The sequence below is a fragment of the Apium graveolens genome, chromosome 2 (assembly GCF_009905375.1).
Source record: "Apium graveolens cultivar Ventura chromosome 2, ASM990537v1, whole genome shotgun sequence".
Classification (NCBI taxonomy): Eukaryota; Viridiplantae; Streptophyta; class Magnoliopsida; order Apiales; family Apiaceae; genus Apium; species Apium graveolens.
In genome coordinates this window covers 162,444,444-162,463,947 of record NC_133648.1, presented here as the reverse complement: position 1 = coordinate 162,463,947, position 19,504 = coordinate 162,444,444, and the positions used below count along the sequence as shown (strand labels likewise).

General features: G+C 35.1%; 1 protein-coding gene across 1 annotated transcript; it reads right to left on the bottom strand.

Moving 5' to 3' along the window:
- Positions 1 to 18,778: 18,778 nt before the first annotated feature.
- LOC141695230 (uncharacterized) lies at positions 18,779 to 19,246 on the bottom strand. The gene has a single exon (XM_074499490.1). It carries the CDS (start codon positions 19,244 to 19,246, stop codon positions 18,779 to 18,781), a length of 468 nt encoding a protein of 155 aa, XP_074355591.1.
- Between the last annotated feature and the right edge of the window lie 258 nt (positions 19,247 to 19,504).

The window sequence follows — 19,504 nt, the reverse complement described above, 5'->3', positions numbered from 1 at the left end:
CTGTAAATCGGATTTGGGTGAAACGAAGGGTAGATAAAAGCTTATAACGTTTATGTGACGATTAGAATAATAAGAGTATGAATAATTGATAGATACTTGTGATTCCTAGCAGAGTCAGCGAGGCATAGAAAAGGGAACCAGTGATCTTTAAATAGAATCAAAGCGTAGAAAGAGAAGGAAAGTGATTGATAAATAGAAGCAAGGCATAAAAAGAGAAGAAAAGTGGTTGATGAGTAAAACTGTTAGATGAGTACAAGTAAAGTGGAAATCGTCGGTGATAAGGCAAGTACTTCTGAACTTCTCTTCAAGATATATTGCAAATATTTTCGAACAGTTTTCATAACATGTCGCTATTATTCAAAATAATTCATATTCTATATTGCAAGTGCTTTAAACTATTTAACCTTGAACCCTGATTCTTATTGATCTTGAGCCATAAGCCTTATTCTTCATAAACCATTGATTGTTGAATTCCCAGATACGATCCAAATACATACGATACTACTCCACAAATACATATCTACCACATGATGATTCTGATATTGAGTGTCTTAACATACAAACCCTTATTCTTTGTTTAACTGAAGACCAATTCTTGGAACCCTTGAATCCTTGGTCTTCTACTTTCTGATTTTTTCCTTGATTGAAAGCCAATCTTTTTGAATTCCTTGTTATACCTACTTAGTATTATGAATCACCCTATGCTTCAAGATAAATGTTATTTATGATTCAGCTTATTGATTTACATTGGTTATCATATTGAATTGTGTTTAGAATTGGATAGTTTTATAAATGTGGACCAGATTCGTGGTCAGACCAGATTCATGGTCATAATAGGCCAATGCGTGCCTTGGATCCAGTATATAGAGCAAATATTGGGAGCCTTGCTCGGGGTTAGTGCGTGACTGATCAGTACCCTAACCTTGGTTTTTAAAATGAAAAGTGAATATCCAATTCTAATCATTGCTTATTCAAAAACTTGATTCTTCTGAATCATTTCAATTGGTAATTGTTTAACCTCAATTGCTGCTATGATTACTTCCTGAGCTAGTAAGCTCACTCTTGCGAAAATCTTTATATTTTCAACAGTTGAAGAAGAAAGTGTTGGTAACGAGGATTCCCTGTCCAGTGTGCGAGCTAGGATTTCCGTTTAAGGTGGATCGAGTTAGCAGGATATTTATATTATAGATGAGTGGTGTAAGATTGTAAGAATGTCATCATTATCGGTTGTAAGTTGAACTAGTTGGGATTTGGTACGATGTAATAAAAGATAACAAAAGATAAGGTTGTGGCTTGTTTTTATACTTTAACCTGTTGCGATCCGTGGTTATGTAAAGCAGGGTCAATGCATATAATACTTTATATACAGGTTTAAATATTATAGTGTGTATTGTGAGCCCAAACTTCTGACCCGGGTTCGGAGGGCATCACAGGTTGGTATCAGAGCTACAGGTTATAAGTCACTAAAATAAGCCTAGATTGTCAGGAATGGATAGAGGGTTAGGATTTGGATTATGAAATAGAAATATAGAACGTCGAGAGGTTGAGTGCGATCAAATAGTAGGTTTTAGTGGGATTCGTGATGAAATTCGACATCCTTATCTAGTGACGCGATTTTCAGATGGCGGCGATGGAAGATTCTTTTATTCCCGGATCATCTAATCATTTGGAGCCTTCCTGTTGCGATGGTTGTACATTTTTACATTATTATCTCATCCCCTGATGCGAAACTATCTATTCGAGAATTTCCCCCACACGCTGATTCTAGTTCTACCGGATATTCAGTCATGTGCGCAACTTTTCTGTCTACTCTACATTCTGTTCTTTATCATCCATTCAAAACTCGTCTTATGAAGTGACAACACCCGGAAGGATGGATTCGAAAGCTATAATATATGGTGAGTACACAAGGCATTAATAAATGTTAGAAGAACCTAGAGTGAGGATACGTGTGCTTCGGAAGATAGCCGCTACCAGGTTATAGGGAGCTACTAATGAGTATGCCACCCACGATTATCTTGTGGAGTGAGCTAGATGAATCTTTAAAGAAATTTGAGAGGATTGGAAATTGAGAGTTTTCTTGAAATTATATGACAATGATATGATCAAACATGATACGTATAGAAGTATGTGATATTATAAAATAAATCGGATGATTACCGGATAGATTTATTATACTTAGTAACCGTAAGAGATGAGAATGGGAATGTTACCAGTATGGGAGACTAGAAGTGAAGTTACGAATAAGATAGTATGCAACGGTAACTAGAGTTTTGTTGACCAATGAAGGCAAAATGGACCCAATAAGTGTTAGAAGATATATGGAAAGGAATGGGCTCTTATCTGATTATTTTCCTAATTGGATTCTTTGGGATAGTTGAGGAGAACGACAACCAACTTATATAGTAATGACGACCATGTGTATGATTTTCAAAATTTTAAACCAGTTTTCCAAAGAGATTTTCTTCATGAAATTTTTCTAAAATTCCTTGGAACAAAATAAGTTTTAAAAACTTGGTTGTCCAAGTACTACTTGAGTTTCTTGTTCGATTCAGATTATCCAGATGAATATAGTATGGTTCGTTTAGAAGGACAAGTGGACCCGCTATTACGGAGAAACTGCTGAGACGATTAGAGCACGAGGAATATGTCGATTCACGAGAAGCTGAGTACGAGCAAAGAAGATTAAGGAAATCTCTAGACCTTATAAAGGGAGAATATTATTAGGAAAATGAGGCGACAAGTTGAACGATTAGCAGCATAAGCGAAATTTAAAGTTATGAGCATAAATCTCGTACGATTGCAAATAGAATCATATACGAACGTGGAAGCGTGACGCTAAAGATACAAGACCTAGTAAGTGGAAAAATTATTTTAATAATCAATTCAAGAAAGCATTTCTAAGAACTTTCTAAAGTTGATATACGACTTGGCATGGGATCTATTGATTGGAAAAGCGTTGAAGCTGTAAATAGATAAAATGCGAATGGAGACCAATGATATCAATGTTTCTTATCATTCTTATAAATCTTGAGTAAAGTATGAACTTATTTCATGATCAGCTTTATAAGGTGATTGTTGGATCCTTTCAAATCATTCCTTCTTCAAAACATTGTTTCCTAATTGGGACAAACAGTGTCATGGTGTGATGATTTGTCGAAATGATAAAAATTCTGGTGGGACGCCACCTAATCATGTGCTGTGTGCCATATGATATGAAAGACTGGCCATCTTGAGTACTAATATGGTTGTCTCACTCCTATTCAAATCATTATTCATTCTTTCTTCTTAAATCCTGATTTGGTTGATTCATGAATTTCTCCGATTATTTCCTTGTACTCTTATCCTTTATAGAAAGTTTCAATCAGAATCATATACAAAAATTCCTTCTTGTGTATGGTCTACTCTTTGAATGTTTTAAAAAGAAAGTGAGATAAACCCGTGTAGCAGACGGAGTTACATAACAAGTGTGGATAATTGCAAGCCGATAAATGGTGGACATTTACGTGCAGAGAAGAATCTGTGTACCGATAACGGGATAGTTGCGAGAGCATTAAATCAAAGGCAGAAAATCTATATACATGATACGTTTCGAGTGTAAGATTTTGGCATGAATTAGAGTAATTAGCAAACTGTATGAGGTAAATTAACTAGAGAAACACGAAAGTAAAGCTGCATGTATCAGATAAGGCAAATGATCGATTGGACAATAAAGGCGAATGAAGAAATTCTTAACAATAACCAGATAATCAAGTAATACGTTATGAAAATGAAGCATATCTCAACCATGTGGAAGATATTTGTCATGAAGATTCAAGATCGAAGAAATGCTAGATACGGATAAACTTTAAGTGTGATCATCAAGGGATGGTTGGGCTTTCCCCAACTCAAGAAAATGAGTTGTGGTAAAATTTATGCTTGTAGCAGGGATGACAAAGAAGGTTCAATATGGAAAGACATAAGGGAAGATGAAGGTATGGCGGTTTGACTGCAACAATTTTTAAGATGTGAAGCTTTAAAACCAAATGTACTCATTCGCAAGATTTTAAGAGTGTTGATTGAGACCAGGTGTTGGTCACCGAAGGTTGAACAAGTTAATTAATAAGGACAAGTGTATACTGCCAGGGTGGACTAATTGTTAAGTAGAGAGCTTGAATTGAAACATGAACTAGAAGAATTTTAGAATAATTTGTAATTGTACTCAGTAGTGATATTATTTTATAATTAGAGAATATGAGAAAAAGGTATGGTATAATAAGAATTGTTCGCTATAACCTTAAGTTAAATTAGAGACATGGGTTGTACTGATTAATATTACATGAGGTGGTGAATTGGTGAGTTTGGAAAGTGAAAGTGGACTGGTATATTTGAGGGTTGATTGTTGGTTATTTGGTTGATTGCGGGTGTTGGCTTGAGTCCGACTTGTTACGACCGGCATTTTGTGAAATATTATTTGTGAATTATGTATAATATTAGAGCCGATTTTAAATATACGTAGTGATTGTATGTTTGTGTGGATGGAATTTGCTGCGTTATAAGTTGCTATATATAGAATATAAATTTTTCAAAGCAAGAGTTTTATTAATTACCCTTATTTTTAATTTATAAGGAATATTCTAAACCTTGAAAAATTTTCTTTTAAAAGTTATTTCATTCCCAAATTTCAAAAGTGATCTCATAAAATTCCTAAAAATCCAAGTTATTTTATGGTATAAATTTTTATAATTTTTGAACCTTTATTTTATTTTATAAAAATAAATCTTTGAAAATTATTTCTTAATAATTAGCAAATTATATGGAAACCCTTGCATGCAAATCACTCTTCCATTCTATTAAAGGGCAAATGAGACATTTCCAACCCCACTAACTCATATTTTGTTAGCCAAATTACCACATTAACCTTGCATGCAAAATGGCCTAACTTTAGCTAGAGGTTATTTTTGTACATTCTCATTTCCACTCATTTCTTTTAGTCAATCAAAAGCATAAAACCAAGCACAAAATATGAGAATCATTTCACTCACTCCACACTCCACCCTCATCTCACCTCCCTCCCCTCCCTCTCCTCCTTGCTCTCGGCCGAGAATCCCCTCCCCACTCCCTTCTATTTTTTTTTCATTTCATTCTCATCTTCCCTAGTGTAATTCCCCTACATACATTTATTTTATATACTTCCCAAGAGTTTTGTGATTGGGAGATGAAGTTTCATGGTTGCATGTGTAGCTTTGTGTGATCTCCAAAGAGAAACTCTTGATTCTTGTGAATTCAAGGGCTCTCTATGAGATACAGTTCATAAATGTTTTAAACAAGTGTTTTATGGAGAAACCATGATTTAAAAACCTTTGCATGCTACTGAAATTTTACTATATAATCATGATTAGCCATGCATGATAGTTTTAAGATGTTAATATGATAATCAACCATGTTGTGTATGCTACTCTTCTCGAAATCATGTTTTCATGTTTAAAATTCTATAAATCCAAATTATTTGTGCTTGAAATAGATTGTTTCCATGATATATTGCTTAATATTGTTAAGAGAAGATATATTTCATAATTATTAAGGCTAAGAAATAGGTTCAAGTCGAATTTGCAAGAATTTAAACTCCATGATTAGCCGAAACTATGTTAAGTGTTTTTCATGAGTTGCATGTTGTATTTTTTTATTTGCATGTTGGTATTCTAGGGCATGGATGATCTTCACTCCTGTTGAGGCACTATTTTAAGATGTTGATGCACTATGTTTGCTTTGATAAAGGTTGGATGCTTGGTTAATAAGTGGGAGTTAAGGTAGAAAGGGTTTAGTTAGTGCTTGCAATTTTCCAGAATTGTTGCACTAGTTTGTGGGGAAGTTTTGAATGGGAATTTATTGTGAACTTTGAGGCCCAAGCCACCATAAGCTAGAACTAAGAGTATATAATAGGTTTTAGGTGATTGTTGGAGGTTTGTAAGACGTTTGCTTAGGTGCACGAGTGGAATCACAAAATCTGTCCAGCAGGGGACAGTTTTATTGCAACTTAGAAATGGGAAGTTTTGACCATGTCATAGGTAGGCCCTCATTAGGCCCTGTTGGGCCTTAGTTAGAGGGAGTGTCAGAGGAGCTTTTCCATCCATATTTCATAGGATTTGAGTTAGAATAATGTGTCAAAAGTTAGTTCAAGTCAGGACCTTTTCTGCCCAGAAAAAACAGGGGAACCATGGACTTTAAGCTTAGACCTAGGGAGGCCCAAGCTAGGCCCTTGAGCCACATCAAGTTTGGGAGTTGCCTTATGAGCAGAAGAGTCTAGTGTAGAAGTTTTGGAGGTAAACTTGTAGTGTAAGAGTGTCTAATGCACCCAAGAAACCATAGATGTCATTCTGAAATTTATCATAGTAAGCACCTTCACTTACCACATAGTTTTAGAGCACTTATGAGTGAGGCCTAGGTTGACCACTATAGTTGAAAGATAGCATAAAGTCATTAGAGTTAAAGGCCCAAGTGAGGGTCAATAGTATTTGGATGGTTTAGTAAAGGTACATCGAGTTAGGAGGCCAAAATTTGGAGATTTTGTCTAGTTTAGCAATCAAGTGACTTAAGTTGTGGAGCGAGATCATCCAAGCCTAGTGTTGCAATATGGTGTGTGTGATATTATTTGGTACTTAAATATGATATGTGAGTATATGTGGCTATGTGTACTACTATATTTATAAGGTGATTATAAATTTCGTGCATATAGGCCTAAGTGTTATTTGTGTTTAATTTCGGCTTGTAAATAGGTTGAGTTGGTGATAATATATTATAATGAGGTTATTATCAATTGTGTAGGATCTCGAGACGAGGGTAAACTTGCGATAAAGGTCGAGTAAAGCTTCCAGTTGCTCCTACTTGCTAGTCCAGTCCAGTCCATCCTTCTCAAGGCAAGTGATTCAACCTACTTTTTAGTTTACATTGCGAATGTGTGAAAACTAGTTATTATATATATGATGCGAGTATCCTGATTTATCTTGTTATACCTAGACCAAGTGATTCTCAAATCTATCTTCGTAATATATAAAAATACCATGAACCCTCAAGTACTTATTGCAAGTAGATCAAAAGTCATACCATGCTAGTATACCAAAGTAATTGTGATGCCATGATAAAATAGAGATTTGTTATAATACTTGATTGATCCTTTTGATTAACATGCTATTGATTCCTGAGAAATCTTGACATTGCACCCTGATGCTTTGATTCAACTCTTGTAAGAACCTCGATAGAAACTTTATCTTGATACCTAAAAGCCAGTTATTCTTTAAAGTTGTTCATGATTGTTTGATAACCCTATCCTTACCCTAAAGCTTGATACCCTGATATACCTGGAGTTGATGATCACTTTCCTTGTATTTTGACACCAATATCATACCTGGAACCAGTAATGCTTATCTTCTTGATATTTTAATATCCATACCTTATTTGAAACTATTGCTTAAAGCCTAGTTTGACAATACTCGTTCATATTATCCAATAACCCTACTAAATCTCCTTGTCAAAATCCTTGTAAATAGAAACTGTTCAAGTACCCTGATAGAGTAAAGTCTAGTGAATCATGGCCCTGAGATTTAGTGATCATATTTCCAGTGTTTAAAAGTTGATCTATAATCCCTTGATAAAGATATTCACTATTTAAGAAATTTACTATCAATCGGCATCAGTTTTTGAAACGATTAAAAATCTGGTTTCAGTCCCAAAGGGGGATAAATGTTTTCTTTAAATAGTGGATCTGGACTGAGGCGCGAGTCTTTTCCACACTTAAATTGTAGGCTTAAAAGTTGCCTAGGGATCCCATTAATGTTTTAGAACCGAGCGAGGTTCGGGATTACTTCGCGGCTGATCACCGGCTGTAATCTGTAGCGTCATAAAATGGTTTTTGATTAAGAAATGATTATGGAAATGTTTTGTTACAAACAAAAGATGCCATCACCCAAAAGTTCATCTCTTATTATTATTAGCTCTATCTTCACATTGTTATTCTTTTAAATATATCTCAATTTATGTTTTGTACCATATTGTTTAGCACTTGTTGAGCATTTGGCTCACTACTTGCTTTCACCCTGATATTACAGCTAGCAGATATGGTTAGATTCAAGCAGACCGCGCGTAAGACTTGTGATGCCGATGTGTATGTTCGAGCTCAGGTAGAATAAGAGATAGTTTTGTGTGAGGACTCGATATTAAAACCAGTTGTAATAATTAGTAGTGTTGGGCTGTTCCAAACCCTAAACCGTAAGATCTTGGATTCGATTTTATTTACTTTCTTTTATTTATTGTAATAGTTATATATTATGTATTGTTAAGTTGGGGGTGTGACACGACTGGTAGTCAATAATGTAATGGAGATGCTGCCCAAATTTTTCGGAAAGTACCCTACTCTTATAAAGGGAAAGTAGACTTCTCTATGTTATAGATATTAATGTTGATACTCCAATTAATTATGATCTCAATTCTCGAAAGAGGTTGTTACATCCAATTCGACTATATATAATTGGTCTTTGATTTGATTCAGCTAGTCATCACTTGGTGCAATTGATCAATTAAGTAAGTCAATTGGCCAATTGTACCAATTAATGATCAGTTACATGGAGATCGATTCCAATTAGATTAAGTCAAATTTTTATGTGACATTCAAATTCGAAATCTAAATAATAAGAAATTGGGGAGAAGTAAGGACGCTGGTAGAATTCAGAAATTGCTACAAATGTGTGAGTTTTGCTTGGGTAAATATGCCTTTCTTAATGGACAAGTTGTATGGATAAGTGAGAAGAATGTTTTGAAGAGCTAAAGATTTAAGATGAAGCAACGAGAAGAAAGGAAGAAGGGAGATGGAATAAAGCAGAGATTAATAGTTACACCAATATGGATTTTATTAGACAGTCAAGGAGATTTTATCATCAATAACAAAGTTTGTAGCAAAGGACATCTTGATTCTAAATGGTTGTGATAATCATACAATAAATGATTTGTCAAGTATTTCTGTTTTGGATAAAGTGTGAGGTATAGTTTAAATTCAGTTTCCGATTGATGTTGATATTTAGGTTGTTGTTAAATATCGAAAGTGGTATTAATACATATGATTGATGTTTACTTCAGAATGGGATGTTGTGAACATTAAAGTTCGTATTAATATCTAATTTGATAAGACAACAAAATGAGTATTAATGTCAAGAGTTCGGTTTTAAGCTATGAGAATGAAGAACGGAAATGGAAAAGGAAGTGGAATCAAAAAGGATGATAAAGAATCTATATAAAATGACCAGGATATATGCAAGATATGGGTAATATGAATGACAGCGAAGATGGCTGGAGTTGAGCAAGGACTATGACTACACAAGCAAACATAGTAACAGATGCATCAATCATAAAGGAAAGACTGAACGCGTTGACAGTGTTAGAAGAATTATACATGGAATTTCAAAAGTTGAAATTGGAAGCCAGAGCTTGCAAACCTAACAATGCAAAGATGTATATTATAACTTTTCAGCCAGAATTGCTAGAGAAGGTAAAGAAACGTCAAGGGGAAATAATAGATCAAGATATTGACATTAAAGAATATATATATATATATATATACTCAGAAGGATGATCAAGGCATTCCCAAATTTTACTTCAGAATATGGGATTCCACTAGAGACATAATAGAAGAATGGAGTTTTACAAGAGGTTCACAACTCAAGACAATCGGTCCATCCATGAAGTTCCAATATGTATAGAGATTTAGAGGGAAATTATTGGTGGCCAGATATGAAGAAAGAAAAGGTGGGATAGATTAGCAAATGTTACACGTATCAAGGAGTTAAGGCGGGACATCAAAGACTAGACGGATATATTTTGCCAAGAAACGTTATGGTGATGCCACCTGAGAACCAAAGGTGGGTTAGTTGCTGCTTGAAGAAATGGTGGTACGTCATCAAATCCAGGAACTAGTTGTAGATGATTAATATTGTGTGATTTGAAATTAGACAAGAATATTCAGAATGTGATAAATTATGTCGAACTAGAATGGTATGTACTACTTCTAGAGGAATGGATATTAAGTAAAGCGGAACTAAAAAGATAGGAATTTGGTTGAACAATGATAACTCAAGAGATTCAAGCTACTCCGAAGGTATGATACGAGACATAGATGCCAAATAAAATATTCTGATAGTCTGGCATAAGGAAAGAATAAACATTATATGTGATTAGACGTCAAGGAAAGCATTGCGGTCAGTTTCGTATGAGAACTCCTTAGAATCAAAATAAATGATAATATAGGTTAAAAATATGTCGGTGATACCTCCAGGTTAGTGTACTTTCTTTAAAATGGTAAGAGATCTTCGCTCGATAAACATCCTCGATTGTGCTTCAAGGAAAATGAAAAAAATGGTGATAAGTCTGTGCGTCAGTCATATTTAGTCGAGATTTTCTCGTTAATTCTTAACTCTGGAGTAATCTCGAGAACGTTAGAAATCAAATACGCCATAATTCCAGTATATCATTCGCAGATGGACGAGAAGATTAAAAGAACGACTAAAGTGCCTCGAATGTAATTCAAAGTGATTATGAACTAAGTTAATTGAATAGAGAAAATGTGGGAAGGATATTCAACAACTAGTAGCTATTGCAAACATTCACGAGCACGAATTACTAGCATTACAAAGAAAAGCTAATTAGTAAGCATTATGTTGGCCCCTTTTAAGACAGTAAAATAGTCAGGTTAAGTGTAAGTAAGTTGGCTTCATCTCCACACGTTTAGCATATTCATAAGGTTTATATGTGTATACTCAGAAAGAGTAATTTAGCTCCATTATATATAAAATGGAGACTTGAGTTGAGTTTTATGAGCAACAGATAGAATATGATGTCAACGAGAGGTTGTTAAGTAATGGTTGAAGCTGCAAGTAAAAGTTTATAAAAAATTGCAGGGTTGAAAGATCAACCTGAGAAAATGGAAGTGAGATACTTGAATATATCATTATCTGATCATTAGTATGATTCTGAGGACAGAATCCTTTTAAGGGTAAGGATGTAACATCCGGGATATCGCGTGTAATTATTTTTATCCATAAATAATTTTTAAATGATTATTATGTGATTTTTGGTGAATTATCTGATGATTGGTGTGGATATGTGGATGCTTATATGTGATAAAGTATAAGTATGTTAATTTTATTATGACCAGAATAAAATATAGATAATTACGGTATTATCTGGTATTTTTTGGACTGTTATATAATTTTATATTGATTTATTAATTTATTAATTATTTTCTGAATAATTACAAAATTATTTTATAAAGCCGAGAATCGTCCGACTTCAACCGTTTTTACGTTTTTACAAACCCGAAACTCTTCTGAAAACTCTTCCTAACCTAATCTGGTAATTTCGGACATTTTTCGTGTTTTGACTTTTTCGATCTGGATTACGGTTTGACCCGTGCGCGGCCCGGCGCAAGATTTTCGATACGATAATCATTTCGGTGAATCAACAAAACCCGTATTCTCGAAAGACGGGATATTATTACGTTATTTTTATATATAGTATTTTATAAAAAGCCCGGTTTGGATAATTATCCAATATAGGTACCAAATCAGATCGTTTTTACAGTTACTTAGCGTCTAAGCAACTAATTTAACGATCCAAAACGATCCAAAACGAACCAATATTCCAAAAATATATATAGCCTATTTACTATTTCATTTTATTCGTTTATTCATTTACAACCAGTAAAAATATAGTAATTACAGAGAAAAACCACTAAAAAGGATACGTTCTTGAGAATCAAACGTACGAACGAAGGCGTTGTCGAACTCCGATTCGGGCGTGCAGCATATCAAAACGAAGCTCTCGAAATCTTCTTTCTGAATCAACCATTTGTTTTTGCCCAGAAATCAAGGTATTTTTCTGATTTAATTATTTTATTTCGAATTAATTATGGATTAAATTATGAATTTTTGTTCTTGATGTTTTTGATATGATTTGACGGCATAATCGTGTAGATGATATTTTTCTGGTCAATTTGATATATTATATGTCAAAAACTGAGTTCAATAACATGTCCAAATTGATGTTTGATTATCGAAATAATAAAATTAGGGTTTATATACTTTGAATGTTCTTAATTGATTTTAGGAACTTTTGATTTACTAAATATGGGTCGAAATCAATTGCACCATCATGTAGATCGGGTAAAAATAAATTGATTCATATATTCAATTGTATTGTTTGATTCCTGAATCGATCTCGTCGGGAAATGGGTTGACCAGACGACGTGTTTTTTCCGATCGCTTTTCCGATCATTTTACGTGATGGTTGAACAAGATGTGAGCATGAATGAGTTCCTAGAAATGTAATCTACAATACTGCACCTTTTCATGCTGTTCTGGGCAGGATTGGGCGTCGCTGGAAAAGCTTGGATTGCCGTTAATGGCGTCCGGCCGGCAACCGGCGACGGGGACGGGGAAGATGGCAAAAATGCAGGTTGGTACCTGTATTTTTGCTAATCTTGCAAAGCATGGATTTCTGTTTTAAAATATTACAAAAATTAGATTTTTGTTTAAAAATATTTTAGAAATGATATTTTTATTATTTTAAAAATTAGAAAAATTATTTATTTAATTCAGAAAATTATTTTAATTATTTATTTATTCAAAAATAAATCGAAATTATTTTATTAATTAATTTTAATTAGTTTTTAATTATTTTAATTAATCAATTAATTTATAATTAATTGATTAATTGATTTTAATTGATTTTTTAATTAGATTTAATTATTTAAAATTGATTTAAAAAATCCGAAAAATAGTTTCGAGCTTTAAAATATTATTTTAAATTATTTTCAAAGCTCAACAATAATTATAAAATTAATTAAAATCAGATTCGGAAGTTCGAACCCTATTATTTAATTTTAAAATGATTCGGAGACTCGTTTTAATTCCGAAAAATGTTCAAAAATTCATATTAAATACCTGAAAAATCATTTTAACCCCAAATCTTCTTTGAAAAATCATTTTGATCGAATACCTTATGTGTTATGTGCTACGTGTTCACTGATTGATGCATTATATGCCTATGTGGTTATGGTTTGACTGTTTTAGTCATAACTTTTAATCCGTAAATCAGATTTGGGTGAAACGAAGGGTACATAAAAGCTTATGACGTCTATGTGACGATTAGAATAATACGAGTATGAATAATTGATAGATACTTATGATTCCTAGCAGAGTCAGCAAGGCATAGAAAAGGGAACCAGTGATCTATAAATAGAATCAAAGCGTAGAAAGAGAAGGAAAATGATTGATAAATAGAAGCAAGGCATAGAAAGAGAAGAAAAGTGATTGATGAGTAAAACTGTTTGATGAGTACAAGTAAAGTGGAAATCGTCGGTGATAAGGCAAGTACTTTTGAACTTCTCTTCAAGATATATTACAAATATTTTCGAATTGTTTTCATAACATGTCACTATTATTTAAAAGAATTCATATTCTATATTGCAAGTGCTTTAAACTATTTAACCTTGAACCCTGATTCTTATTAATCTTGAGCCATAAGCCTTATTCTTCATAAACCATTGATTGTTGAATTCCCAGATACGATCCAAACACATACGATACTACTCCACAAATACATATCTACCACATGTTGATTCTGATATTGAGTGTCTTAACATACCAACCCTTATTCCTTGTTTAACAGAAGACCAATTCTTGGAACCCTTGAACCCTTGGTCTTCTACTTTCTGATTCTTTCCTTGATTGAAAGCCAATCTTTTTGAATTCCTTGTTATACCTACTTAGTATTATGAATCACCCTATGCTTCAAGATAAATGTTGTTTATGATTCAGCTTATTGATTTACATTGGTTATCATATTGAATTATTTTAGAATTGGATAGTTTTATAAATGTGGACCAGATTCGTGGTTAGACCAGATTCGTGGTCATAATAGGCCAATGCATGCCTTGGATCCAGTATATAGAGCAAAGCTGAGAGCCTTGCTCGGGGTTAGTGCGTGACTGATCAGCAGCCTAACCTTGGTTTTTAAAATGAAAAGTGAATATCCAATTCAAATTATTGCTTATTCAGAAACTTGATTCTTCTAAATCATTTCAATTGGTAATTGTTTAACCTCAATTGCTGCTATAATTACTTGCTGAGCTAGTAAGCTCACTCTTGTGAAAATCTTTATGTTTTCAACAGTTGAAGAAGAAAGTGTTGGTAACGAGGATTCCCTGTCCAGTGTGAGAGCTAGGATTTCCGTTTAAGGTGGATCGAGCTAGAAGGATCTTTATATTATAGATGAGTGGCATAACATTATAAGAATGTCATCATTATCGGTTGTAAGTTGAACTAGTTAGGATTTGGTACGATGCAATAAAAGATAACAAAAGATAAGGTTGTGGCTTGTTTTTATACTTTAACCTGTTGTGATCCGTGGTTATGTAAAGCAGGGTCAATGCATATAATACTTTATATACAAGTAAATTATTATAGTGTGTATTGTGATCCCAAACTTCTGACCCGGGTTCAGAGGGCGTCACATGTTAAGTGGTATTTATGACACTTATTTATACTCTAATAAGCTTTGAGTTGGTGTATTTGTACTCAAGTTATTTGTGTTTTAACGTGTTTTCAAGTGTTTTTGTATTTCAGGCTTTATTTTATGAATCAGGTGAATTATCATTATTTTGATGCTAATATGGTGTTTAGGATGTGCTGGGATAAAAGCTTGAAAGACTGGCTCGAAGCTGCAAGGAATAAAGAAGAAGAAAAAAAGAATTTTTGGCAGAAGGCAGGCCGCGCCGGGAGAACAGAAAGTCGGCGCGCCCGCGCTGGGTCGGGATATTAAAATCCTGGTTCAACTACAATTCGATTTGCTGGACTCCTGGGATGCCTAGACTGCTATATAAACATAACTTAGGTCATTTTTCAGAGACATCAAGCAAGGAGAAGATGGCAAGAGACCTTTTGGGCACAATTCAACAAAGGCGTAGACGATCTAGTTTATTCTTGTGAATCTTTGTTTTGAGTTATAATTTGGATGCTTGTTTCCTATTTTGCTGAACCTTACTCTTGCTTGTACTTTGGTTTATTTATTTGTATAAAGACTATGTTTGCTATATCATGTTTTCATTGGAACTCACGTTGGCGATGAGTTCGATTATGAGCTAATCGTTATCGTGGGGTTCTACCGCGGATTTATTTATGGATTTCTTTAGCTAAATTGTTTAATACCTTAGTGTGTGGTGATTGTATGATATCCTAGTTATGGTTGTGCGTATTCGTCTTATGAGCGTCGCGAACTTATAAGATAGTATGTTAATTCTTAATGAAGCGAAAGTGAATTTAAGGATTTAGAACTTGCCATACTAGCATAGGTTCATGAATTATTATGCATGATTCGTAGGTAATTTTAACCATCTTACTTGCCCTATGTAATCAAGATAGATAACTTGTGCTTAAACCGTTATATTGTCAAATTCTATAGACATATAGGGTCTCAATATAATTGGTGCCTATTCAGCTTCTATCTCTTTTGTGGATGTCTGGTAGAATGGTACTCGTGCAACGAAAGTTGGCGTTTATCAGTTTCGTGTTGTCTGATTAGTGTTATCACCATTGCATGCTAAGGTTAAGAACAATAAGGCTGTTGAATGAAGTACTTAATGAAGTTAGAATCCCATGTATGTCATATATATTAATCAGTCAATCTTATTCTCGTAGTTATAATAGTTGGCATAATTCTTAGTTATAAACAACCTCAATTTTTTATCGTCTTAGCATTGGATAATAACCATATATTTTTTTTAGGTGCGTAAATTAAACAGTTAACCATTACAGTCTCTGTGGGAATGAACTAGAAAAGATTCTATACTACTTGCGAACTCGTATACTTGCGTGTAATATTAGCGCGTGTTTAGCGACTAACAGCTGTTGATTTGATGAAGTTTTATGGGGATGCATCTCAATATAAAGCTTCTAGTTTCTAAGATGTTCGATTTTTGTGTAATCACAGTCGTAAGGATTTTTTTTGGTAAAGCTTTGTAACTTCTTAAAGAGTTGTCTTTTATCTCTTTGTTGCCTTTGATTTTGTCTACTTATTCTTTGTCGTGCTTATCATAATTTTTGGTATTCCTTGCAGTTTTTGGGCCAAAGCTTCGACTTTTGTTGAATTCTCAGTCAAAGATGTCGTCTGAAAGTATTAAGAGGTTGCTTGCGAAGAAGCGAGCTGCTGGTGAGGATTCTGTGCCTGTGGAAACTGTTGGAGTTGAGTCAGCTGGTGTTTCTGTAGGTGGTGATGTTGTTGGAGCTGCTCTAGTTTCCAACGATGTAGGAAAGGAGACTAAAGATGGGGTATGTGTCAAAGATAAGAAGAGACAACGAGAGCATGGTTCATCTCGCTCTCATCATCACAAGAAGCACCGAGATTCTGGGAAATGTGTCATTATTGATGACAACGACAAGGAGTCGGAGGATTTGAGTCTGAACAAGAAAATTGGTATTGGTGGAAGTTTTGAGGCACCCGAAGGTGCGAGGGTTGCCAAGGGAAAGTTGCCCCAGGAGGAAGCTGTTGAAGAAGGAGTTGTTGTGGCTTCCGAGGTTCCGAGGTCTGGAGGTCTTGATGTATGTAGGGCATACGCTGAGAAGGTATTTTAACTTTTCTCTTTTGTTATATATATAATTACTTGTGTTTAATTTATTTTTTGGTTAGTCTGTCAACTTTTGTGAATGGAGCAGTGGTGTTGCTTATTTCTGCCCCTTTTTATTATTACCTTTTTATATATTTTTTTACATCTTCTCATCTTCCTTTTCTTTTCTTCATTTTTCTTCTCTCTTTTTCTTTTCTTATCTTGCTCTTTGTTAGCAGCTTTTTGTTGAGCTCAATAGGATGAAAGATTCTACAGCTGTTTGGAGGCGTCTGAGGTGGAGAGGCTTCGAGGAGAGGTTAGTGCCCTGAAGACTACAAAGGAGTTGCTAGATGTGAAATTATCAGAACTTACCCGCTCTCAGGAGACTACATCGTCGAAGATTTCGAGTCTGCTGTCGGAAAATGCCAGCCTTGGAGGGGAGTGCAGTGCCTTGTCCCTTACCGTGAAGAATCAGGTTTTGAGCATTGCCGAGCTGGAAGGTAAGATAGCTACCTTGAAGGTTGATCATGGAGAAGAAATGCAGAAGGTTGTGACTGCTTATGATGGAGTGAAGAAAGAGCTTGGAGACTGATAGGGGTCCTTGGCGACGCTTGAAGAGGAGTCGTTGCAGCTGTTCAAGGAGGGTTATATGCAGTGTTGGAAGCGTGTAGAGGCTCGCGATGTCAATGTTGCTGGAGACCACTGGGAGGATTACCTTAAGGAAGTGCAGGGACGAATCCATGGTGTAGTGGACGCCTCGGAGAATATTCCAAATACTCTTATTTCTCAATAGTAATTTTAAGTTTATTGAACTCTACTTTATACCTGGGTATGCCTAGACGAAGTTTGTAATCTTATGACTTTATGGTTTTTGCTTCTCGTACTTGGCTTTTTACTTTTGGTAATAGGTATCAGATGTTATTTTATAACTCTGTGGGGATTTTTAACGCTTTCTGGAGATTCTAAGCCACAGTTTATGATTTGTAATTTCACTGTCTTGCTTTATTTTATCTTCTTCTTGATTTTACTTTGGATTTTAAGTTTTGTAGATAGGCGCAAGTTTGAACCAATTTTTATTATGGGGTGATTTCTTTGCCTGGCGTCGAGATGTCTGGGTTTTCGAAACCTTGATGACCCGGAACGTTTTAGCCACGAGGTCTTTTGGAGTGTAGATGTAGGTTTTTTTACTTGTTCATCGAAATTATTATTACTTTATTTCGAAGTAGTGGTGCAGTGCATTATTTGCTAGGGTTTTGTATGAATCATTGTTGTGTTTGTATTGTAGCTTTCTTTTTTCTTTCTTTCTTTCTTCTTTTTTTGTTGTTTTTTTCTTCGTTTTTTGTTTTGTTGATGCGATCGAGGTTTTTTCTATTTTCCTTTTAATGGACTTTTTTGCGAATCGGTAGATTTCTTTTTGGAGTTAGCCAAAGTTGTTGATCGTTCTTTTTTTTTTTGCTTAAGACTGAGTTTTTATTTTTTCCTGGACATGGAGTTGAAGTAATTTTAGAGTAGAGGAGACACTTATTTTTTAAGTAGGATAATGTCATAACTTTGTTCTTGAGTACACGAACCCTCGGATGCCGACATAAAGACGAGCTCTCGAGGTAGGAGTAAATAATTTAAAAATAACTTAATTTTGGAGTGGAGATTTCCTATTGAGACCACGTTGCGGGTTGCTGACTTTCATGGGTAGTACTTCTTGAGGTGAGCAGCGTTACAAGTGTTAGGAATTAGAGTGCCATCGAGGTAGACGAGGAGATAAGTTCCTGGTCTGATTATCTTGATGACTTTGTAGGGGCCTTCCCAAGGCGGGGAGAGTTTGGAGACCTTATTTGGCATGAAAACCGCGACTTCTCAAAGTACGAGGTCATTTAGTTCAAAGGCTTTAGGTTTGACTTTTGAGTTGAATTACTTAGCTATTTTTTCCTGGTACTTAGCGATCTTGAGGTGAGCGAGGTCTCGAAGCTCTTCCACGAGGTCTGTATTAAGTCAAAGTCCGATTGCTGAGCAGTCTGGGTTAAAGTTACTTTGATTGGGAGTACTGCTTCTGACCCATACGCCATTTTGAATGGAGTTTGGCCTGTGGATGCTCGTGGAGTTGTCATGTAACTCCATAAGACGTTTGGAAGCTCATCGACCCAAACCCTGTCGGCTTCAACTAATCTTTTCTTTAAGCCTTGGAGAATGATTTTGTTTGTTATCTCCACCTGACCGTTGCATTATGGGTACAGCCACTGAGGCTTTGACATGTTGTATTGTGAGCTGATTGAAAGTTTCCTCGATGTCTTTTCCAACAAACTGTGTGTCGTTGTCGGTTACCACAACATGAGGTACACCGAACCTAAAGATGATGTTTTCCATGAAGAACTTTATCACATCAATCTCTCTGATACGAGCTAGTGCTTCGGCTTCAACCCACTTCGTGTGGTAGTCGATAGCCACGATAATAAATTTTTTATGTTCTGTGCTCCGAGGAAGCGGCCCCACGAGGTTAATTCCCCATATAAAAAAGGAGCATGACGAGGTTATCGAGGAGATGGCAGTTGGAGGCCTATGGCTGATTGAGCTGTATAACTGGCATGGTCTGTACTTTTTGGTAAAACCTTCAAAATCCTTTCTCATAGTTGGCCAATAGAAGCCATACCTCATGATCTTCAAGGAGAGGTTTTTTCCCGCTAAGTGCTCTCCACAAATGCCTGTATGAATTTATGTCATAGCTAGTTCTGCTTCTTCTCTTGTGACACATTTGAGTACTAGTTCCGTTAGTGATCTCCGGTATAGCTGATCATTCTCGAGGCAATAATTTCTTGCTTTATGCGCTATCTTTCGCATATCATTTTCGATCATTTCTGGCAGCTCACCTCGGATGTACTGGATTAT